Genomic DNA, 25,349 nt, shown 5'->3' with positions numbered 1-25,349 from the left:
GGTACCCAGACACTTGACAGCCCTGGGTTCCTTCTGCCATTTCCTCTTCCCCCTCTGAACAGAGTCTAGTCCCCAGGTCTTCTCCAGTACTTTTCCATCCAGTGTCTGAGGGCTATGGTGCACTAATGTGCTCACTTCCACCTTGCAGCCCCACCCCCTGCCATCCTAGTTCTCCCAGTTCGTGCTAACCCAGTCAACACTAGTGTATCTGTCTGGACTAATTCTGTAAAACTCATGGTCTTTTAAAATATTCCATTTCCTGTATTTAAGATTGCATGAATGACAAAGGGAGTATTGTAGTCTAGTGAGGTAAGGTCAACAATTCTGGTTTCTATCTTTGCTTTCTGGGTATCTCTCACATCGTTGCTAGCTTCCAGCTACTGTAGAGTCACTAAGTAGAGTCATCTCCACTTGTCAAACCATGGCACGGCAAGTCGTCCATTAAAATATCTGAAGCTACCATCCAGGGAAAGCTGTGTTAGGCCAGGCTGCCAAGCTGGCCTTCCTGGCACTGGTTGGTACCTGTGAGTACCACAGACAGACGTGGCTCTGTGTCTGAGATTCTGTCACCGAACAAATGCACTAAATGACAAATGTTTGGTCTGAACTGGTTTTCTGGCCATGTTCTACCTTCCAGAGCTGCTGTGGATCCCTGACATGGGTCTCTTGAGGGAAGAAAGAAAGGGCCACAAGGAGGAAAGTTTCGGGGTTTGGCTGCTCAGGAAGTCTCCTTTTGAAGAGTGGGGTTGTTCCAGTCAGAACTGCCAGGGATCTCTCAGAAAATTATAATGCTCAACATCCTGCTCTGCATTTCTCTGGGTGTCTATCTCCCTGGGCTTTTTACCCCCACCCCAGCGCTCCCCCCAGGTGGTCCTCTCTGCAGCAGCTCCTAGGCTGGCTGCACTGAACACATGTGGCCAATATGACTCGGCCTGACTGACCTCAGATTTTTCAAAGCAGGTGACAGTCATGAGGATATTGTCAAAGTCGGTACAGCTCCACCTCAGCACATACATTCCCTCCTCGCTTCCTTCTTGCCGCAATTTATTGATGGCATATTCTGTGCTAGAGGGAGAGAAAGGGAAAGGGAGAAAGAGTTCATACCGATGACAGCACTCTAAATCCCTTGGAGTAGCCACTTCCCCAAGCTGGCTCAAGTCCTATGCGCCCATCCCATTACCCAACCTGGGGCCTGAAGTCCTGTCTGAGAGGACACATGAGGCAAGCTGAGATGCCAAGGAGCCTCAACACGTATCAAGTCTCCAAGGTCTAGAAAGAGGACTCGTCTGCCATCTAAGGCACTGAGCCCAGCTTGACCCTGACTTCCCTACACATGTGGTCTCCAGCTTGACAGAAGCTATCCCCCCCCACAAAGGTGATGCAGGAAGGCCTGACCAGTAGACAGCAGGGAGGGATGGAAAAGAAGGCACCAAAAAAGTCCTAAACAACATGCTCAACTGGCCCCAACCTAATCAACTGATGACACCACACATCCCATCACTAAAATATGGTTCCGTTCACACCAAAGGGAACTGAAAAGTTTCCAGAACCAACCAGATGGGACCGTGACAACCATTCTGTATGTTGTGGACAATCAGTGGGGGAGCCACATCAGTGCAGAGGTAATGATGGGCATCCGCTGTGAGCCGGAAGTAGCCGTCTACCAGGGACACAAAGGACAAGGCCTCCTCGTGGGACGAAAGCTTCAGTTCCTGATGAGAGAGAAGACATGCCCGTGGTTACATCATGTGCCTACTACCTCAAGCAGCTGACTTTATGGGGAGGTACAGAGTGAAAAGATATTTAAAACACAATGGATGAGGCATGACCTCAAAAGGAAGCACTTTTTGCTGACAATAACTGTACCCCTTGCATTTATACAGGATTTTGACTCTCCATACTTTCTCATCTAGTATCTTCAAACTACCAGATGAGGTATGGTGTGTTTGCATGGGAGGAAGGGCAGAACAGGCAGCTATGGCAGGCAGAAGACCTATGGAGAGGCTGCCACAGGGGTCTAGATGGAGGAACAAGACTGCCTCAGGTATAAAAGTACAGAGAGCTTAAAAAAAAAAAAAAAAAAAAGAGGTGGAGGGAGGAGCAGCAAAGCATATGGAAGTGGTACTCTGGTCTTGGCATTAAGCAATGACTGACTCAGCACCCATTTTACAGAAAAGGAAACATAGGCACAGATGCTTCATCTCATATGGAGTTGGTCTAGAAGGTGAAACTCCGAAGTCTTAATCCAGGAATGGTCCCAGACAATGATGAGGTTGCTAGATTAAGTCCAGAGACCTCTGAGGGTTTGGAGGCGGCAGAGAGTCTTACTCAAAGTGGGAGAACAAAGGCAAAAATGGAGATGAGAGAAGGAATATCCACAGAAAGAAGGTTTTCAAAAAAAATGCCTGGAGATAAAGACAGGTGAATTTTTTTTCTGTCTTGGTCATATAGCCCTGAACAAAAACTGCCTATCTGAGAGAAGCCATGGGCTCAACCAGGAACATCTCCTGATGGAGGGGGGAATGGAAAGCCATTTAGAGCTTTGGCTCACAAGAATATTAAAAAGCACCTGAGTCTTCTGAGGGCAGAATAGCATGTGAGTATAAGACTCTGCCCACAGTACTGGAGAAAGGACAGGCTGGTGGCAAAGAAAAACAGACAAAGGAGAAAAATCAGTGAAAGAGAAAGGGGTGGAGAGAAGCAACTAGAAAGGATGCAGGCAAGTGGGGCTAATGACAGCTACCTTGCCAAAGGAAGGGTCAGCTCTAGACTTGTGAGCCAAGGAGGCCAAGGCCACCACAGAGATGGTTATTCAGTAAGGAGACTCTGTGCTAAGTGTGCTTCCTTTCACATGTTACCTGGCATTGACCTGCAGATCCCCAAAGAGCAAATTCAGAGCAAATGGTCTGAATCGGGCAGCCCTTCCCCCCATCACCTAAAAGACCGAGACCACATAAGCACTTCCCTGAGAGAAGTCTGAGGAAATGGGAGACGTCAAGAAGAGGCAGAGAGAAGAGATAAATCAAGATATAGTTTGATAACATGCTAGCATCATGCTTTCCTGAAAGACCAGCAGCCAAAGTACTGCCTGGTCAAAGGGCTTGGAAATCCCATGGCTGGCAAGGGACAGGGGAAGGAGATAAAGAAGAGAAAGCATCACACAGTGTTAACCCACAGGTTCTGGAGTCCGTTTACGTGGGTTCATATCTTAGTATCTCCAACTTGCTATTATGGTTAAGCACATGCAATTGCCATTTTTACAGGTCAAAAACTGTCAAATATTGGCAATTTCAAATGGTTTAATCTTAGAGCTGTGTGACCTCGGGCAAGGTACCTAAGCTTTTTGTGCCTCAGTTTCCTCCTCTGTAAAATAGGGACAATAATACACCTACCTATAAGGTCGGTGAAAATGGAAAGAATTTACATTCACAAAGCATTTAGAACAGGAAGTTCTGGCATGTAGTAAGAGCTAGTATTTGTAGAGGAAAATGCAGTAAAGAGGAGATGAAGTATTTATTTCTCCCTGCCTTCCTCCTGCAGCTGCCACAGACTCGCCAGCCCCTGTGGTCCGAGCGGGCGCTGACTGCGGTGCCCAACGTGACTGTCAGCCAGGATAGGATGGGGCGGGCTCACAGACACGGTACCAGCTGGCTGTGGCTTCTCCCCTCTGCTACATGCATCTTCAGGGTCTGACCGAGGTGAAGAGCCCGACCACGGCTGTGCCAAGCTCTTCCTCCCTGCAGTCTCTGGGGAAGAGAACGCTTTGGAGCTGGAGCTGCACATTCTTACTCCGTGACCCTGCACGAGTTTCCACACCTCTCCACAGTCTAGACCTCCCCTCCCCCCCGCCCAGAAACAGAGCCAAAATTCCTACATCTAAGATCCTTGTAAGGACTAAATAAAATAGTATAGACACAACACAGAATGCAGCCTTATAGCTATGATATGCTGAATAAATGGCACTCATTTTTATCTTCTTCCTCCTTACATTCTCCATCTTCCCACTAACATCTATCTGGACTCTACTGCTTCTCCCTTCACTTTATTTTTCATTAGTTTCCTGATGAAATTAACTTATGTTTATTGTTTAAAGGGGGAGGGAGATAAGGAGAATAAAAATATTTAAATTATTCATAATCCCACTGTAAATAACAGCTGTTAATATATTTTAAAATATTTATTTAAGAGAGAGAGTGCAAGCATGAGTGGGGGGAGGGACAGAGAGAGAGAGAGAAACTCCACACTGTGCTTGGAGCCCCACTCGGGGCTCAATCTCACGAGCCCATAGGATCATGACCTGAGTTGACATCAAGAGTCAGGCGCTTAACCATCCAGGGACCCTAACAGCTGTTAATACTTTATTTTTCTAAGAGCATGTGTGTGTATATACATATATGCATTTCTTTTAAAAATGTTTTGAACAAAACTGGTACCGTTCTGTAGATAGTTTAATATTCTCCTTTTTTCCATTTACAAAGCATTTTTCCATATTACTAAAAAAAATAACAATTTGTTTATATAGTATTTTACTACTCAGGTGAATTGTGATGAATTTTTCCTCTTCTCCTATTATTGTAGATTGGGGTAATTTTCAGTGATTTTACTCTGTAAATTCTGTTCGGGTACATTCTCATGCACAGACCACTGGCTTCATCTCTGTTTCTGGAAAACAGCACTAAGTTCCCAAATAGAGGTATATATAAATATTTTCAAGGCTTTTAGCACGTGTTGCCAAACTGCTATCTAAAAGGTGTAACAAAAAGGCAAGTTACACCAGCTATAAAAGAGTGACCATCTGTTCTCAACCCTATCACCAAATTCGTTCCCAACACTGAATGTTATGTTACCGTCTTGACAGAGTATTTGCCACATTTAAGGCAAAGCGTGGTATTTCCCTGGTGCTGACTACCTTCGCCCCACGAGTACCCGCCTCAGCTGCCTGTGCTCTCCACGTGCCATCGGCCATGACTTCCCCAACACAAACATGTTTATTTTGGCAGCGCTCCTACTTCCCCTGCCAAAAGTGGCCTGCTTGTCTAGATCATGTCCTCAAGTGATACCAAAAAAGAGGAAGTGAGATTGAACACCCCTTCCTCTGTCCGGAGTCACTTGGGTGTGCCTGACACCGTAACGGGGACTGCCACTGTGGGCACAGCCACCAGCCTGACAGGCTCCTGAAGTGCAAAGCGGGGTTTCCTGGAGACTTCTTCCCAGAAGGCTCCCCCAACTCAGCGGAGAGGCTGCACAGGGGCCCTTGGGAGGAAATGCTAACATTCACCCATCTTGTTTTCCTTCAAATCCACTAACTTTTGTGAACTAAGTATTTATGCTAAAATGTCTTTGGGAGGGCAGCAAATCCTGAAAAGTAGATACACATTGGCAAGACCAATGAAAGGCTCCAGAACGTACCAGTATAACTCAAAAACCAACATGGATAATGCCAATGTCAGCAAGAGGGATTTCTGGCTGAAGTAAGAAAGAAAATCATCAGATTTTCTCCTTAGGACAGGAGCTCTGCAAGCATGTGCTGCCTAACTGTCCTCAGCAAAGTCTGCCTCTTATCACTGGATCCAAACAGAATTGCCTCCAGAGCAAACTTACCATTTTTTTATTGTCCTGCTTATTGATGCTGACCACACACTCCTTTATTACAATGTGAGTGATTTCAGGGAAGTAAGAAAAATTGTTCCACTCTTCCCGGATTTTGTTTTTCTCCTCATCCTTCTTGTGTTTATTTTCCAGCTTTTTCCATTTCAGTTTGTTTTTTTCCTTTTCAACAGGAACAACCTGATAAGATGCATTAAAGTGCCAGAGTTAAGTTGCTTTCTCATTTCCTATTGGCAAAAAAGGTCAACCCTTCTGGAAAACTAAAACAGAGGCTACATTCAAGGAGAAGAAAGCCAGCCTGCCTGGATCTACACAGGAATTAGAACAGGTGGCACATGTGGGCTTAGGATGGCAGTTTAGTGTCCCATCAGGGAATCTTGGGATTTTATACCTGGCAGGGACCTTAATGAGCACTCTGAATAAACTCTTTACAACATCTCTATTGTACCAGTCAAGTCAGAAAGGGAAATAACTGCCCACTAGACAGGCATCCACCCTCAGGTCCTCTCACTTCCGGACTGATGGATATTTCAACACAGGCAGAGAACATGTTCTTCCCAAATGTGGCTGCACAGAACATGAGCTTTCTCCTTTTAGAATCTATCACAGATTATCTTAACATTCTAACAATATCCAAGATGAAACTTTCAAAAGAAGGTATGAATCCCATGCTTGAATAATCTGCCAGTTATTAACTAGTTAGGTCATCAATTTGCGCCTCCAGTTCCCCATCCATAGAACAGATCTTATATTTTACCAGGTTCTTTGAGGATTAGTTCTCATTAACAGTGTATCTACTATATAAAAAGCACTTGGTTAAGTTTTAGGCATTGTTATTTTAGCATGAATAAACCAGGAGAAAATAAAAATAGCCTTGGCTTTAACATTATTATTGATAATTATAACGATGATGATGGCAGCTATAATAGTTTCCAAACATTTATTACATGCTGGGCTTTGTGCTGACTGACATTCAGTTCTCTCAACAACTCCATGAGGCAGATACATTAAGTACCTCCATTTTACAGATGAGTAATATGTAGCTGATATAGGGGAAGGAACGCCCAACGCTACAGAACTACAAATAGTGGAGCTAGGACCTGAACCAGGACTATTTAGGTTTAAAATCCATGCTTTTAAACCACTCTGCTCCCTTGCCTCATCCAGCAAACACTTAAAAAAGCAGCTTTAAATCGCAAAATCAATTACCCTATCTCACGGAGCCAGAAGTCTAAATTCAACTCTTGGCACTATTGTTTATTAGTTAGTTATGACCTTGGGCAAGTTTCTTAACTTCTCTGAGCCTCTTTGTGTTCATCTATAGAATAGAGACAACAATAGGACTCCCCTCCAGGCTTTCTTCTTCTGTTGTTGTTGTTTTTTTTTTTTTTTTTTTTTTTTAAGGAATAAATGAGTAATACATGTAAAATGCTTAGAAAAGTACTTAGTACATGGTAAGTGCTCAATAAATATCTGCCATTATTATTAATATTATATATGTTATTGTTACATTTCTCTATTTCCCTATAGAACTCAATAAGTATTTATTTAGAATAAATAAATATTCGTGAAGACAATAAAAGATGAATGATACATGGTCTCTAACCTGAAGACACTTGTCTGACAGGGGTGATGGACATGCAAATGGGTAATCCCAACAGGATAAACGGAATAGGTATGTGACACAGGATGGTCTCTTCCACCAGCCACCTATCACCACTTACATTTGGTTTCTGTCTCCACTGGATTCCAAGATTTCCAGTTACCATCACTTCATAGAGAATGTTTCCACTGTCATCTGGATGAAACCAATTCATCTCATTTTCTGACGAAATCAGTAACATGGAAGTCTCAAATATTTCAGCACCATAATGTTTTGTCAAAGTCTCCAAGGTCGCCAGGTATTTCACCTTCAGGTCATGAGTAGATACACTGCTGTCACAGATGGTCTTGTTGTTAAATTCCTTTAGGAAATCCTTGAAAACGTTATTTATCCGCATCCTGGTGAGAAGATTCCTCTGCCTGATGGACTTATTCAATGTTTCTGGGATATATCGCTTGTAGCTAAAACAAAGTAGGAAAATATGTCTGTATGTCATGCACAGGCCAGCATAGAATAGTACAGAAACCAACCTAGTCTAGAAATCTTCCTTCCATGCACTGCCCCATAGGAAAGGAGGACCTGCTCCCAGAGGGTCTTAGATGGAGTAAGCACTAGGCTGAAAATCATAAGGAGATGGAGGTGAACAGGGACTGAAAGAGAAAGAAAAGCACATGTTCACAGACTGTACTGAGATGGGAATTCCTACAAGTATCATCCAATTTTCTGGGTTGCAAAGGGAGGCAGCAAAATTGACTTATCTGTGTTTTTGCTTGCCAGCGTCACTGTTCCTGTGCACGTTAAGTACTCATATCAAATGTTATTAAGATTAAGCATCAGTTAGAAGGTGGTGTGAGAGGAGGCAAGAGTGATTATAGATGCTCTGTAGGCTCTACTTTTAGGTTTTATAATTTTTCTATAAAGATCACATATTGCTTTTACAAGAAATGGGAAAAACACATAAAATCCAATTAAATATAAAAGACCTCGTGTCTGCCATGTGGAAGTGTCCCAGAAGAATTAAATGGATTGGCAAGGAAACTGAACGATCAATTACTTATGCGGGTGCTAATAGGAAAGTATCTATGACTAACAAGAGTCTTGACAAACTGACAGACTGCTGGAAGGAGCCGGTTTTAAGAACAGTATGAACACCCATGAAAGAAAGAACAAACTGGAAACCAAACCAGTGGAGAGACCAGTCTGCCTAATACTCTCAGGCCTGAGACAGCATCTGGCCCTGGGTAATCCCTGCTGCACGAATGGTTTCATGACAGTGGAAAATTGTAAAGTTTAGAATTTTTCCCCAACAGATATTGTGACATTTCAGATTAATGTAATAGAGAGGAAGATCAGAGGAGAGCTGTCATTTTTTACCTTTGTCTCATGAAAAAGTAAAGAGGAGGTACCCGGAGCAAAAGTCACGGAAAAAAGAGAAAGCAGCAGTACAGCATGTATCTAACCAGCCCTGCATCACTGAGGGGGCAGCCCGGCACCTGCTCCAGACTCTGCTCAAGGGCAAGATACAAGAAGGAAGCTTATGGGAAGGTGCATGCTGCCTATCTCAAATAAAAGAGCTATATTAACTTGTTCTTCAAAATGAATCTGTCTTCTTTTACGACATTCACAGAAACTCCTTGGTAAATACATACATACAAATATTATACAGATAGGTAGAAATTATGCAGTTTGACGACACCTTCACAAAGACTTGATCATGAATGCTATTTTAAATAAATGCCATTTTCTTGAGGTACTATCCTTCACATCAGATAAACAGCTCTCTAGTGAACTCTAGTTCAGGCTGTGGATGACAGTAGCTGCCTGTAGAACAATACTCAGAAGGATTTCAGGACAGCTCCGGCACAAAAGGAAAAAACGCCGTGACAGATGGCAATGCCCACCATGGGAAGAGAGGCAAAGGGCAGGTATGTGGGCCACCAATTTGATTGGTATCGCTCATCTAGAACTTTCACCGGAGTGCAAATTTCTGAGGTCATGAGCCCGTGTTCAAAATCAAGACACGATTGTAATTGTGCTACCTTTTATAAATGTTCTAAAAAAGATCTAGGCGCTGCAGAGAGCAGGGGTCAGCCAAAAACTGGCAGGGGTTAAACTGAGATGTCAGGGAACGTATAAAAATAACACTGTCCCCACGATCAACTCTTCAGCCAGCAGGAAGATTTACCTGATGTCCTTGGGCAGTTCTGGCAATTGCATCTTCTTCATCATGGCGTAGTGGGAGATGGCCAGGACAGCCATTCCCAGACACTCGTTCTCAATATCGTGTCCATCCTGCTCGGTCTTGGGGTCTCGAATGGGAGCCAGGCATTTGACCAAATCATATTGTCCCTTAGGAGCAGAGGTGAAAAGAAATGAACCACCAGATTTTCTGTGTCTCTAGTCTTAAGAGAAAGGTTCCCCACACAGGGAGGTGCCACCCAGAAAAACAGCGATGACACGAACGAGGTTTATAGATTCTCTGGCACCAAAGCTCCTTCTCAAAAGTTGGGCACAAGGGGGCTCAGGAAATGTTCTCCCCAGGAATAAATTTCATTTATTTAACAAATGTTTACTGAGCACCATGCGAGCTGCTGCTGAATAGCACAAATACGTGGAGCCCTTTCGCAGGATTTATCCTATAAATGACCGTGGCCAGCACCACGTTCTGGGCTTGGACAGCACCAGGGCAAGGGAGGGTGACACCTGGCTGGGGTTGGCTCGTTAATTCCACAAACATATACTGAGATATCCTAGCCTAGGCACTGGCTGTATAACTGACAGCACATCACATCTCATTCTGATGGTGAGTTAGAAAAAGGGCAAGTGAATCATTGCCACACAGGAGTTTTTCGACACCTGCTGGTTAAGTTTCTAGTAGTGAAACATATCACCAAAATATACGCCCCCCACTCCCGTTGGAGGTGCACAGCATTCCAAGACCCAGTGAGGGCTTCAAAAACAAAAAAGCTAAAGAGCAGTCCCTGTCTTATACAGAGTACAAGTACACCACCTGTCTTGTACAGAGTAATGATGATGTCAGTGCTACCTCCCCTTTGTGAAACCCTAGCCCCAGTGCCAGACTGTGGGCTAGGTTCCCTTTATTTACTGTTTCATTCAATCCTCCCAACAACCCTATGACGTAGGTGCTGATATCATCCATCACCTCTACCTAACAGATGAGGAATGTAAGGCACCCAAAAGTTACATCACTGCACTCACCCATGTGGTAATTATTGATTACTGGGAACCAATTATGGGCCAGATGTTATTCTAGGGGCCAGGGGTATACATAGCAGTAAGCCAAACTGTGTTCCTGACCTCAGGGAGATTCCATGTTGAGAAGAATAAACAAACAGGAATATAGAACATCAATATAGTTATAGTTATAAAGAATAGTTCTTTAATATAGATAGAACTTTAATATATAGTTATTTAATATAGTTCTTTAATATAGAACTATATAATATAATATAGTTATAAAGAACAAAGTCAAGTGGAAAGACAGAATGCCGTGGGAGCTGGGACCCAGGAAGTGGTGGGGGAAAGTCAAACCTAGATGTGACTCCAGGGCTATGGTTCATCAACACTGTGCTGTAGCCACTCAACTTTACTAATGTCAAGCACACTGAAATCTTTAGCCTTTCTCTCGATGGAACAGAGGTAGTGTGAAATCTAGGGGTGCTGTTTCCACATAAGTGAGACACTCACTTTCTCTGAAGGGACTTTAGTTTAGTGGTTTCTGGATGGAGGGTTCTCACTGCAGCTGTTTTTCTTTCCCAGATAGGATTTATTTCTCTCCGGTAAGAACAGGACACCGTCAACCTCCACAAACTACTAAGGACCAACAAGAATCATCTCTGCCGGCAACGTGTGAAGAAGCAGAGCAGAATCTGAAACTATTTTGATTGGCTGTGATTTTCTGTAAATATCACTGTACAACCACCTCAAGTAACTCATTCCTGAACCTCTGAGAGGTCAGATTCTAATGCAATACTTATTCTTGAAGTATGGTGCACTATTCCTTTGAATATATAAAGCTGGGAGGTTGAATAAAAAACGATCAATCTGAAAATGGCCAGTTTTCTGGCCAGAAACTAAAGCTGTGCAATGGAATGTAACTGGGACATAAAAATCACACGTGAAAGTGTATCTTAAAGAAATAGAACACATCTATAAACACATATGGAGGCTGTTCACAACAACCTGTTACTGTAACAGTGACAGCCTAATAGGGGAAACTTAAGAAAAACAAAAAATGTCCAGAAAGAGGAGGCGAGTTTAATAAATGAGGGCTTGTCCTCTGGACAACAGCCTCATACTCACTTCCTACCTGAAATCTCTCCATAGGCATCTCCAAATGAGAATGCCTCATTCCCAACCCTTCTCCAACCTGCTCCTCCCTGCTCCTCCCTGCCTTCTCTACTTAGGGAACGACTCCATTATCTATCAAACAAGGCCCAAAACAGAAACCTCAAAATCACCTTTGATACTTCGGATTCTCTCCCCTTGCGCAGCCAACTGATCAGCAAATCCAATCAATTCTCCCTCCAGAATTAATTGTAGGTCCACCATTTTTCTCCAAACTCTACTGCCACCACCACTAAGCCAAACCAGCATCTTCTCTCACGTGGACCAACGTGGCACATGATCTGCTCCTCGCTGGCCCCACCAGTAACACTCCTTCCCATCACCCTCCTCTCCTCCAGCCACACTGACTCTCCTCTCAGCTCCCACCTGCCTCACAGTCTTCCCACATTCTGTTCCCTATCTATCAGATGCTTTCAACCAGGGAGATTTTGCCCCATAGGGGAGATCTGGCAATGTCTGGAGACAGTTTTGATTGTCACAATTGGTGAGATGGCATCTAATGAGCGGAGGCCAGGAATGTGGGTAAATGTCATACAACGCACAGGGCAGTCCCTCAGAGCAAAAAACCATCCAGCCCAAAATGTCAGTAGTGCTATTGAAAAACTGCTCTAATGGAGAAGAAATATTTTCCCCTCTCCTTCCTTAGAACTGCAGACTCCTTCTTCTTCCAGATTCATAGAAGTGTCACCTCCTTAGAGACCTTCTCCCATCACACTATTTAAATCAGACTTTCCCAATCAAACCTCCTCCCTATATTCTCTATCACAAAAGCTTTCTCCTTCATAGCACTTCTGACCATTCTTATGTGTTCCATATGTATCATTTTACTTGTTTTCTGTTTGCCCAGCTTGATTTTGTATCTGCTGCTTGCAGAGACCACATCTGTCTTGTTCACCATAGTATCTGCAGTGCCTCAGCAAAGAGTACACAGGAGTAAATATTTGTTGAATGAATGAATGATTATGAAGCCATTAAAACAGCATAGATTTATATTTTTAACTGACATCTGAAGGATCATCAATAGAATGGACAAAAAAGCAGTTTACAAAAATTATAGGGTATTTTCAAAAAACTACACGGTACACAATATATACCTGCATGGTAACATCAGGAAGCAGATCACCAAAAACGCTGGTTATCTCTGGGGAATGCAATTCAGGGACTCTAACTTCTCTTCTGGCTTTTATCTAGTGTCTAATCTTCCCACCCCACTACCGCTGTGACTCAGAGCGGCCACCTCCTGCCTTCCCAAACGTTACTCTGACTGCTGAGATGTCCCCATTCACCCCACTGAACTACATCCTCCCTCACCTGCAGCTTCCCTCTGCTCTCTCCACGGGAGGCACTGCAGATGAGAAGTGAAATGATAGGAGGTAGGGGAAAAAGAAAGGAACAGGGAAGAAGTGATGCCTCGAAAATCCCCAAGTGGGACAACCAGCCCCTTGGGATGCCGAACTGCTGCCTCTTCCCTCCTCGTTCTGGGCAAGTCCTAGGGCAGCAAGGACAGCCATAAGACAGAGCAGAGCAGGAGAGGAGGCCATAAACATCCTAGCCACCAATGAGTCCAGCCACACCAGGCGGTCTGAACCTGTGATGCCTCAGCCATCCCAGGCCCTCCAGCTTCTCCCGGGCCCAGACTTCTCACCTGAGCAAACAGATACTCCAGGGAGCTGGCATCAAGGAGAGGGGTTGCATCTGGAACTTTTTTTTTCTCGTAGCCATTTTTCTGCTTCTTCGGAGAATGTCGCCATACAGACTGCTCATTATCATTGGTCCCATGCCAGTTGGTGAAATAGAACCTAGAAGGCAGGAAGATAAGTGTCAATTTGGGGAAGGGGACATTCGAATGCATGGGAGAGGTGTCCTTGTTGTACCCAGAGTGCTCAATGCCGGAGGCTAAATTTCCCTGGAAAGGAAGCGTTTGCTTGCTTTTCCACTGTATAGCACGTCACTGGTTAGAAGGTCCTTTTTCTTTTCGCTCTTACAAGCACTCTGTGAACAGCATCCTGCCAGAACCTGTCAGTGACTCAAGGAGATAAAGTGACTTTCCACTACGTCTTCCTAAATAGGAAAACATGCTGACTAGGTGCAAGAGCTGGCCCAGCAACTCCCTTTACCTTTAATAATGCTATCCTGCCTTGAATCCAAGACCTATTTAATTGACATTTTAACATTTCTATTCAAGAAAATGTAGCTTCGTTGTCTAATCAAGATGCACAGTTAATGTGGCAGTGCTTCCTATTTCCCAGACTGCTGTTATTTAATTGATGGCTTATCTTACAATGAATAGAGTTACAAATAGAAGAAATACATGAGCACTACTTACAAGCGGCAGCTTGCAGTGCTGTGAATAAAATTAATAAGCACTTCATGCCATTTAATCCTTACAGCAACTGCTCAAGGTAGGTTTCACTGTTCCTATTTTACAGCCAAGGAAAACAGAGGTTCCAAAAGGTGAGGTGAACTGACCCCAAGCCACTTCTCTTAACTACTACATGCCTCTGCCACCTGTAGGGGAAATGCAGTGAGTTCTTGAGTGTGTGAAAGTGACTGAGCCAAGCTGGCGCAGGCCATCTATAGGTTACAGATTCAACTGGTACCTGGGTCTTTCTCCCTTGACGTGCCTGTGTGCTGGCAAAACCACCGTGGCATAAAGAAGCAACAAATAAAATTTCCTCCCAAAAAAGTGCTGCCACTAAACTCAGACATCTGTCACTGAGCTGTATTTGCAATGCCTACACATGGCAGGCCCTTTTGCCAGGCTGGGATTCAAAGGGCCTGGTCTCCATACTCTTGTGAGTTCCTTGTCTATATGTCTACATGGCAACCAGTCAAATCCAACAATAACAATAAAGAAACATACAAGGGGCATGTCTCATAAGCGGGACTAGAATGTGACTTTCATGGAGGCCAGTTTTTCCTTCCTTCATAAAAAAAATATTAAAAGTTGTATTTTACAACCACATTGATATAAAGATAAATATAATCCAGCTTGGATTTCTTTTTCTGGTTTTAATGAAATTAAAACACTTTTCTGAGTCTTTAAAAATATTATGAGCCCTAGGCACTGTGCCCAATAGATAAGATGTCCCTGGACATAAGGGAGTCTTTGATGAGGTGCCAAACAAGGGAAAAACCATCCTCTACTGCCAGGGGAAGGGAGAAAGGGTTGGGAAGGGAAGTTGGGGCCAGAATAAATAAATCCCAAGCTTTAGAGCCTGGACCAGACACAGCAGGCAGAGGAGATGGCAAGGCAAGATCACGTGAGACAGGATGCCCCGGAAGAAAGCCCAATGGAAGATGGACTGAAATGACAGAGACCAAATCAGATGCCTATGGCAATAGTCTGGACAACGCTATGAGCTCTGTGAAGGCAGATGCCTCAGTGGTCTTGCTCAGCACTGAATCTCCGGGCAAATAACAGTTGCTTAACACATCATTGTCAGATGAATAAACAAGAAATGAATGAACAAATTCAGGGAGTAGCAATTAACATGGTGAGGGAAGGATGGATACAGAAGTTAGTATAAAAGTAAAATCAGTATTTTAGAACTTTCAGGGATTCTATACACCTCATCTTCCCTATGACTTATGAAAGTGACTGAGAATTTGACTGTGGGTTTTGGTAGCTCTCACTCACACACAGAAAGAACACATATCCAGGAGCCCACATGCAGCATAAACCACAGCTGTGGGATTGTCCTCTCACTCTCCTATGTGAGAGGGGATCGGGTGCCCACAGCTATCTGCTGATGAAGAGGCTGGCACTTCTATCCCTAGACTGAAGAATCTACTTTTCAAGGACAGACGGAGCACAGGATGGGAGGACTCAGCCAGGATCAGCCATCCAAGATAGGCAGGAAGTAAGGGTGAACTGGCTCTACCAACTGAGCAAATACAGGAAAATCTGACATTGGGGCAGAAAAAAAATTGACAAGGACACAGCCAACTCCTCTGGCTACTGAGTCAAGTCCAAAATGGAGAGTTCTCATCATTCACACAATAACCAGATATCTACTAGAAGTTTTCGGGATCTGTCTAGAAGGAGACAGGTGAAAAGGCAACGAACAGGACAATGAAGACAGTAACTAAGGGCTTGCGAACACTTACCCTGTGCCAGGTACTCTTTATACAAACAAACAAAGCAGAGCTCTCCCCGAAGGGCAGGCCGACAGGTACATTCCTTTTGGTAGTGGAGGAAGGTGGTGAGAAGATGAGAATTATGTGCAACATGGAAGGGTACCTGGGAAAAGTAAGAGTCTCTAGGAAGCAGGAGGTTGTTTGAAAGAGAAGCAATGAAGACAGATTTTCCCTGAACCGGTCCAAGGCATGGTCCTCTTCTGCCACATCCCACTGAGTCTCTATGAGAAAGAGTCCTTGGACCTGGTAAATCAAGGGCCCAACATACTCCCTTTGGGCAAAACACAATCTCCAGTCGGGTCTGAACAAAAACATTCTTCCAGGCTGTTATCTGAGCCCTGTGAGACCAGCTTCAGTTTGGAAATCTTTTGGCAAGATGTTCAGACAAGATAAGGCTGAGGAGATCAAACTAACTTGCTCCATCACTTCCGTAAAGGTTGAAAGGAGCCTAAAACAAGGCTGGATCTCTAGAAATTGCCCATAGTCAAAGGCTGACAGCTTTCTATTTAATAAGATGACAAAACAAAAAACAAAAGCCTTTAAATCAGTGACTACCAAAATCAACACCTTCCTAATTTTACCCTAATAAGACAAAACTAGAAGGTACACTGAAGACAGACACTCTATGTTTTTAAAATTCAAGTATAATTAACATACAGTGTTCTGTTAGTTTCAGGTGTACAATGATTCAACAATTCTGTAACATTCCTAGAAGAAAATACAGGCAGTAACCTCTTTGACATCGGCCACAGAAACACTTTTCTCCTTTAGCAAGGCAAACAAAAACAAATTTAACTATTGAGACTACACCAAAATAAAAGGTGTACACAGGGAAGGAAAACCCTCAACAGAACAAAAAGACAACCTACTAAATGGGAGAAGATAATTGCAAATGATATATCCAATAAGGGATTAAGATCCAAAATAAAGAATTTACACAAATAACCAAAAAACAAATAACTCAATTAAAAACTGGGCAGAAGACATGAAAAGACATTTTTCCAAGAAGAAATACAGATGGCCGACAGACACATGGAAAGATGCTCTACGTTCCTTTTTAAAATTAATCATCAAGATGTTCATCAAACTGGGGCCACACACAAATTCCTAGGATTGGAACATGCTAATGGAAAAAAATAAAGAATGGCATAAATAAATATAGTATGATAGCTGTGTAGATTCTTTTCAGAATGGCATGGAGGAATGACAGAGGAAGGAAGAGGGAGGGGGAGAGAGGTAGACAGACCTATCAAGGAGATACGACTTCCTTGCAAGTCTTTGAGAAAATTATATTACAGATGACTGCATATTCTAAGTTTATGTTTAGATATTATACACAAGGAATTCTCCTTAGGTTTCTACAGAACTCTACTAACAGATAGTGAAATTCATTTGAATGAAAAAGGAAATACTCTTTTTCATAAAAAAGAATATGCTTATCTTATACTAAGACACATTATAAAATAATAACCATTAAAAATCATGATCCAAAAACAGAATCTCATAATTGAAGCAGAGTGTTTCCCAAAATAGAGCTGGGATTCCACTGAAATAGTCGCCAACATTTGTTTTCATATGACACCTTCTACAGTGGTGAGATTAGGAGCTTTCAAAGTTTTTGTAGTTTGTTGTAATGCAAATGTTTTAGCTTAGGGTGGGATCTTTCCTTCCAAGTTCAAAGGGCCTGTGGTAACAAAGCAATATCCTGTTGAAGCTCGATGTCAGGTACAAAGTCAAGGTGCCAAAAATGAAGTAGTTGTGCACTTCCTGGCAGCTAACAGAACAGGGAGGAGGCAAAGACAGCCCCTAATAGTGAGGTATTAGCACAATCCACAAAGACGAGTGCCTCAAGGAGGGTTCTGGGGCGGACAAGAGGATTCACTAGGTGTGTGACTTTGTGTAACTCACTTCTCCACTGTGGACATCAGTTCACCCCTAAACAATTAACAATACTTGAACTAGGTAAATTCAGGTCTTATCCAAGTCCCAAGTTCTACCATTCCAAATTCTGAGCCAAGTAGACAAACCTAGAGGGAAAGAACTAGAATTCGGTGACATGCCCCCTTCCTAGACTGTCGGCTGCAAATAACACGTTTCAATGCTGGTTCACACAGACAACCCCCAGGCCACAGAAAGCAAGATTACACTTTGAAAAACAATCCAAATATAGTCAGAAGGCTCAGCTGGGTGGGGTGAATGTCTCCCTAAATCTGGGGCGAGAAATCTCACATGGTACACACCTCTCCTCTTAAGGTGAGACCTTGGGTGAGTACAAAAAGAAAAAAATAGTCAGCCCTAGAATGATTATCAAAGAAAGCAGATCTGGTTCAACTGCTGCTGAGAAAAACACCCAGACCATTCTAGAATGTTAGCAACTCCACCAACTTCCCGAAGGAAGCAGCATCTAAGCTACCATGGAGAGGCTCTGAGATCCCTGAGGGTGTTTCCAGCAGGTCCCTACGTTCCATCAGCAACTGCCGGTTTCATCACATCTATGTAAGTCAAGATCCTTTTCAAAAAGTATTCACCCTGTTTATAAGCTCCTTTGCTAAAAGCACACTCAGTTGTGCTTAACTAGTATCTAACAAACATTTTCAATTCTAGGTAACAGCGCAAAAATGTTTATCAACTCAAGACACTACAGTGAAGTAGTGACTGCCTATGACACCTTGGGAGACTATGTGACATTTAAGGAAGTCTACAATACAAGAGAAAAGGCAATACCTATCAGAAGAAAAATGAGAGTCCCACCCACTAGGCAAAAATTCTCAGGGAGACATTCAAAACATCTACCCCTTGAGAGCAACAGCAACCTGGAATTTATAGGGAACCACTTCAGGCGGTGCTTCTCAAACTCTTTAGCTGCAACTCTTAAGAAGAAATATTTTATTGTATCATGAGCTGGTATATACACTTGCATATCTCAAACAGAAGTTTTAAAACAATATTCTTGGGATATGTATATATGCTGATATTACTTATTCTTGCCTGTTTCTTTTTTCAAAAACATTCTGGTCACAACTCATGAAATTAAACTCATAACCATGACTCATCACTTGAAAAACTCTGCCATAGTACACTAATTCTTTTCAAAATACCCTCTGCATCATAATGATTTCTTTTCTACAATGTGGCAAAGTGATCAAATTCATCTTGAATTGCATTCCAAATACTGAAGAAGTCCTTTCTCATACCAAGCAAATATAAAACTTACCAATTACAAAATGACTACAAATCTTCTTAGTAAGTGACTCAGGCCTCCAAGCTAACTGTCATCCTCCCCCTGCAAGAGGAAGCCAAGCAGGCACCCATACCTCATCCGGTAGTGGAGCCGGAGTGATGTCTTGTCGTCAACTGTGATCGTGCGATTCGGAGCGTACCAAAGCTTGGTGTTCTCATCATACAGGGCAAAAAGGTTGTGACACAGAGGAGAGATACCTGGGGAAAAAGTAAAACACGTATCAGAAAATTAAAGATAGATACATTAGGCCATCTGCTTCCAAAGCATGATATACACAAAGACAAGAAATTCTCTTATCCAAAGAATCTAGGTCACATTTTGTATCCTCTTAGGGTAAATATGACTTCCAACCATATTCAGTCAGTCAGTTTTAATCATGATAATTAACAACTATGGCTCCCCAGGAATATATACTATAGCTCCTGACAAACCAGATTAAAAACATTTTACAACAAAAGTCTAACAATGTTTCTCATCACGGTGTCTATGACAGTCTTAACAAATCCTACTTAAAAGAAAAAATACGTGAGCTGAGAGGTTCCCAGATCCCACCTGAAGCGCACCTTGCTAATCATAGTCAGAAACATCCTTGGAGTTCAGGAAACCCCCAATCCGTCTCCTACAGAAAATGTTTAAACAATTCTAACACTGTGATTATGTATTACATGCAAAGGCGTTCCTGGCAGTAGCACACAAAATCATGTGTTGGAATAAATAACCAAAGTGATTTTTGTCAATGATAAAAATCTGTTACCATTAATAGATACACCTTGTAAGTACTCTGTATAGTTATCATATTTTTTATTAGTAGCCAACTCACAAGAAGATATATGCTTAACAAAAGTAGTCCAATAGTGCTCCCTTGTCTCCCTGCCCCACCAACTGCCTCCTTTGACACAAGAAGAACTAGAGAGATAAAGGAGGTTATAAAGCCAGGAAAGCACCTTTCCATTCACTTCTGAGCCCATAATTAAAATTACACAGACCTGTAATCTAAAAGCATGGGGGAAGCAGAGAAGGTGATTGCAAATAATTACTACTGATACTTTCATCTGTGACCAGGCCTCAAACTAAGATACAGGCAACCTAACCAAAAAATATATGAAAATATGAGGTAATAGGAGTTTCCCAAATCAGATATCTGGAGCACAACTGACACTGACAGGGATCTTCCCAGGCTCGGCCTGTCCAGGCACGAACTCTCTCCAATGCACACACCGAGTGAAAAAGAGACAGATGCCTCGGCATGCTGACATCTCGCTGAACTCCTTGATTCCTGCCTCTCAAGATATCTGGGGTAACCCCTCCAGAGGTTATTCCTCCTTGTAACAGAGAAGAGGGAGTAAACTTCAAAGGGCATCATCTCTTGGGAACAAGAGCAAATGAGTTTTAGATCCAGTACTGTTAGGACTATGTTTTGGGTATACTATATAGTTTTCCATCCGTGAATTGGCCTTTGTGGGCTGGCCTGGAAGCCTAGACTTTCTTTATACATACTCATACTTGAATGGGCACTGACACATACATAGTGAAGCATAACTTATTTGTGATCATGAATCTGTGTGTATTCTATCACAGGTCTGATTCTAAAATTTTAGTACTTAAAACAGGAAGATCAAAGATAAAAGATCAAAGCTTTTTATACAAAAGTACAGAATAATGGTAACAACAACACTAACATTTACTGAGGGTTAAGTGTCAGGCATCAGGCTGACACGCTCTACATTTATTATCTTTTCATCCTAACACTTAATGACATAATTAATATTTTTGCCATTTTACAGGTGAAGAAACTGTGGCCTCCCGCGATTTAGTCTGATTCAGGGCTACTCAGTAAAAGTCAGAGTTAAGATTCAAACCAAGATAGAGCTACTGAGGAGGTGAAAGAATGAGAGCTGAAAGAACAAAAATGGACCATACACTTTTGGACAACAGGGAAGAAAACCATACTGCCTCCCAATATCACTTACTATAATAATAATGAGAGTTCTAATAATATGTGGCATTCTGTATTCATGTACTTTTAAAATTAATAAATGTTTGCAACATTCCCCTGAGTCAGTTATAAAAGAGCTCCCTCATTCTCTACAGACTGGGCTTAGAAACTGCTGCCCCACACTGCCTGGCCCTGAGCCCAGAGCTACAGCAGACTCAGTGGCTGCGTCTGCCTGTGGGCTCAGGCTCTCTCCTCGTCTCCTTTAGCAGCAGCCCCTTGATCTCTCATTAACTGCAGCCCAACAATTCTGTACAAATATGATGGTAAGAAACTGGGTCAACAGAAGAAACGCTATAAAAACCAAACCTCAAGGGAAAGGAGAAAAAACACAACACCTTAAAAAAATACTTTAGAAGCATCAATTTACATCTAGCTGTTTTGCTAATTACAAATACTTTTAAAGCTAATGTCTAAAGATGCTTCCTTTTATACTTTGCTATCTAGTCAAAATAACTTTAGAATATAATATAAGGGCATGAACCTCATAATCTATACAGCTCAGCCAATTTTATTCCCTGTAGCACCAACCTCTCCCCTTTTATTGGAACTCTGGTATTTAAAGCATTGGAAACAGAAAGATATATATCAGAAAGAAAAAGGGGTTTCTAGACAAGCTGTTATCACAAACTAGGTAGGTAACTCTTGAAATGTTCATACTATCCCAATAGAGTTGTCCTGAGGGCTAAAGATGATATAAATTAAGCATGGATCACAACGTCTGCCATTACAGTTAATCATCATGAGTTGTTTAAAAAAAAACAAAAAAAACCCACAGCTTTATTGAGATGTAATTTACATATCATAAAGTCTACCCATTTTAAGTGTACAATTAATGAATTTTAGTATATTTACATTGATACAATTGCTGCCACAACCCCAGTGGATTAGATCTTTAAGTTTCTATAATTTAACTTTACTTGTCATTTAAAAGTAGGTAGACAAAAACTGTCACTGACCCCAAGGTTTAAAGGAGATTCATTTTGTTACTCAGTTTGGTTTCTCACCTTCTCCTATTTGGCAACAGGCTAACTCAAGAAAGACAGGCTCACTTGCAAAAAAAAAAAAAAGAAAGAAAAAGACCATGTTGTTCACAGCCTCACTGCCCTTTTTACAACCTGGCAGTCTGACCAAGCCACAAAGTGACACTCGAGTTCTCACTTCAAGTCAGCATCACAAAAGGGAAGCAGGTTACAGCGGCCAAAGGATGGATTCCACCCTTCTGAAGAAGTTTTGAACAGACTTTCAGATCTTGAGAGATGCCCCTTATTGAATAGCTTGCAACTTTGTGCCAGATGTTTTTACTCATTTAGTGCTGATAGTATTCCAATTTTCCAGATTGTAGGGGAAATAAAAACTGCGCCTCCACAGAAGGCAAAAGCCTCATTCCTTGGGACCCCAAGCTCATTAGTGACAGAGCAGGAATAAGTCACTTTACCATGAAGACAGTGAAAAGTAACACCCTCAGAATTCAAACCACTGGCCCAAGGTGAAACGCACGTGAGCGGCAGAGGCAGGCCAGAGCCCACGCGTGCCCACACAGAGCAGAGCTGCGAGGCTCAGGGACACCACACACGACCGGGCCAGCAGGCAGCAGCCCGTACTCACAGCATTCCTGCGCCGCCCTGATGCACAGCTCCTCTGCCGTGTACTCCCCGCTGCCCAGCTGGAGCGGCTCCCTATCGGACAGATAGAAGAGCACTTCCACTCCTGGTTCGGGGGCCTCCAGATTCACCTCCGTCTTCTTGGAGCTCCTCATTTTAGCACAGAAAGCCATGGCATTGCAGTCCTCTTTTATATTTAGATACTGTAGTGGAAGGAAAGCGAGACCACGTGGTCATTCTATGTGCTAGAAGGTCAAGTGGTAAAAGAGAATGCTGGGAAGGTAAGTAAGCATAAATACCTCTCAAGCAGGTAATTTCCTACTGCCCCTTCCCTCTCGGAAAATCAAATGCATCCGAACTTACGAGAGGTCAAACTATCCATTATAGTTATGAGGATAATCAATTATACACTCTAATTCATTATGACCAGACCATATTCTCAAAAATCAGAATAATTTTAGACATGGCCTAGATTTATTTTCTCTATCTGCACACAAGTTGTAGTTGAAAAACGTGGCTCGTTCTGGAAGCGCTCACGTTAATGTTATTCATGCTGCCACCTCTACTGGAATCATCTCACTTCTGAGCCCACCTAGGGCACAAATCACATTGTCTTTTAACTTTGTCTATCTCCCACTAAACTGCAAGCTCAGGGAGGGCATGAACCGCGTCTTATCTATCTTCCTGTCTCCAGAGCCTAGCCCAGGGCTGGCTCACAGATAGTACACACCAAGTGACCACCAATTCATGTTCATGAGCCATATGGAAGGGTCTCGAAAATTACTGAACGGGGCCAAGTCCTCATCACTCCACTGGCAGGCAGGCAGGCAGATGGGCAGCACTGTGTGGCAGCAGAATGAGGGCTGGAAGCCTTGCTCTGAAGAGGCCAGAACCTGCTGGTCAGAAACTTGCAAAAGTCCTTCACCGGAGCCTCTAAAGGCAGGGCAACTAGGATCAAAGAGCCAGCCCCAGCAACTTAGCTTAGACAAGGCCAGGAAGGAAAAGGAACATCTTTCTTCCCCTCACTCCAACACCAGTGGCCTACAAACTAATTTCCCTGACACCAGGTTCCTAATTTCCTACTGCCTGCCAAGCCAACCTTCACTTAGCCCTCAAAGTAGTATCTCTGTAACACCTATCAGGTCCTCCAAAAGCCCCCATTAGTCTATAAGAGCAGTCTCAAACTCCTCACAGAGGTCCTCCATCAGCTGCCAGCTAGCCTCTCTGCCTCATCTTCCATCACTCCTAGCCTCTTACTTCATGCCTGAAACCGACAAAGTTGCCATTGTTCTGGTTACTCCTACTGCCCCCCCCCCCCCGCCCCACCCCATTCTGCTTTTCTCACCTTCCTGCCTTTGGTCATACTCATTTCTCTATCAGGAATACCTTCCCACCTCATCTTTTCATGAAAAACTGTAATTTTCTTTAGAACTCGGCTTGGACATCACCTCCTCCAGGAAATGCCTATGAACTTCCATCCCATCCCCTAAGTTAGATGCCCTCTCCCAAACTCACCTCGCTGCACTAACCACACTGGATTATGACCATCTTATTCATGTGTCTGTCTTTCTCTCTCTCAATGGTTTATGCTGGGCGTTCCTTAAGGGTAAGGACTGTGTCATTCATCTTTTTCCCCAGTACCTAGCACAGAGCCTTACATTTAAAGGGTGCTTGCAGAATGGCCCAAGGAAGCTCCTCAAAACAAGTCACATAGCTCTCTTCACCAGATTCATGAGCTCGTTTATTAGCCACCCTGGTAAAGGTGAGATACTTATAGGAGAGACATGAACCAGATAGGCCTCAATGCTACAAACTAAGAGGCACTCAATTTTACTTGTTTCACCTCCAAAATAAATCTGAAAACCAGATCAGGCTGAAAGACTAAGTTCATAACTTACCTTAAGGGTTCAGATCAACTGTCAAGCAAGAAAGTTTTTTTAAGTTTGTTTCTATATTTTGAGAGAGAGAGTGAGTAGGGGAGGGGGAGAAGGAGAGAAAATCTCTTTGTGCTATCAGTGCAGAGCCTGATGTGGGGCTCGAACTCACAAACCGCGAGATCATAATCTGAGCTGAAATTAAGAGTTGAATGCTTAACTGACTGAACCACCCAGGCTCCCTGAGCAAGAAAGGTTTAAAACCCAACACTGAGCATCCAACTCCACCCTACAATGAGAAACAGAAACAGACAACAAATAAGCTGCAGTCTGCTTTATAATGTAAGATACACCTTTGTCCTTGAGGCCTTATACAGGCATGGCATGGGAAGAATTGAGAGATGGTGTTACACGCTTTCACTCTAAGGAAATAATCAGGCAAGTATACGTGATTATACACGTATACGGTGGGGCACCATTTATAATAGGAAAAAAATACAAGTGACAATAGAAGGCTAACAAAATAAGAAATATCAACACAAAAGAATACTATGCAGCTGTTAAAAAGATGACATAAAGCTATGTGAATCAACACTGAAAAATATATATGACATATTACAAAGTGAAAAAAGGCATAATATGTATATCATGACCCTTTTGATCATGCCTATATGCACAATCTGGAAAAACATGTGATAAACTGCTAAAGTGGTGAATATCCAGGAAGGACTATAAGGGAGCTTTATCTTTTACTCTGGACTTCCTATACTTTTATACTCTTGAGATTTATTTTTAAACCAGCACATTCAACATTTGGAAATGAAAAAAAAAAATTAAACTACCAATACTGAAAAATGAAAGGACAGAAGTACAGGTTATCCTTACAAGTTCAAGATCAGTTTCATTATTCTTTTTAAAA

The 25,349-nt window shown here is 42.7% G+C and overlaps 1 protein-coding gene across 3 annotated transcripts in view; it reads right to left on the bottom strand.

Moving 5' to 3' along the window:
* The window catches only part of JAK1 (Janus kinase 1), a 239,721-nt gene that overhangs the window by 24,167 nt on the left and 190,205 nt on the right, over positions 1 to 25,349 (bottom strand). For all 3 annotated transcript variants that reach the window (XM_019449014.2, XM_019449015.2, XM_019449013.2), the window contains 8 exons: positions 22,561 to 22,759; positions 19,033 to 19,156; positions 13,224 to 13,377; positions 9,396 to 9,559; positions 7,332 to 7,671; positions 5,602 to 5,787; positions 1,555 to 1,712; positions 942 to 1,065 (listed from right to left, as the gene is read on the bottom strand). In XM_019449014.2, the coding sequence (XP_019304559.1) occupies positions 942 to 1,065; positions 1,555 to 1,712; positions 5,602 to 5,787; positions 7,332 to 7,671; positions 9,396 to 9,559; positions 13,224 to 13,377; positions 19,033 to 19,156; positions 22,561 to 22,759 (1,449 nt within the window). The remainder of the gene's footprint in view (positions 1 to 941; positions 1,066 to 1,554; positions 1,713 to 5,601; positions 5,788 to 7,331; positions 7,672 to 9,395; positions 9,560 to 13,223; positions 13,378 to 19,032; positions 19,157 to 22,560; positions 22,760 to 25,349) is intronic.

The sequence above is a fragment of the Panthera pardus genome, unplaced genomic scaffold (genome assembly GCF_024362965.1).
Source record: "Panthera pardus isolate Hobbes unplaced genomic scaffold, ASM2436296v1 HiC_scaffold_11, whole genome shotgun sequence".
NCBI classification, from domain to species: domain Eukaryota; kingdom Metazoa; phylum Chordata; class Mammalia; order Carnivora; family Felidae; genus Panthera; species Panthera pardus.
Note: the sequence above shows the minus strand (reverse complement) of the source record. Positions and strands in the feature narration are given on the sequence as shown.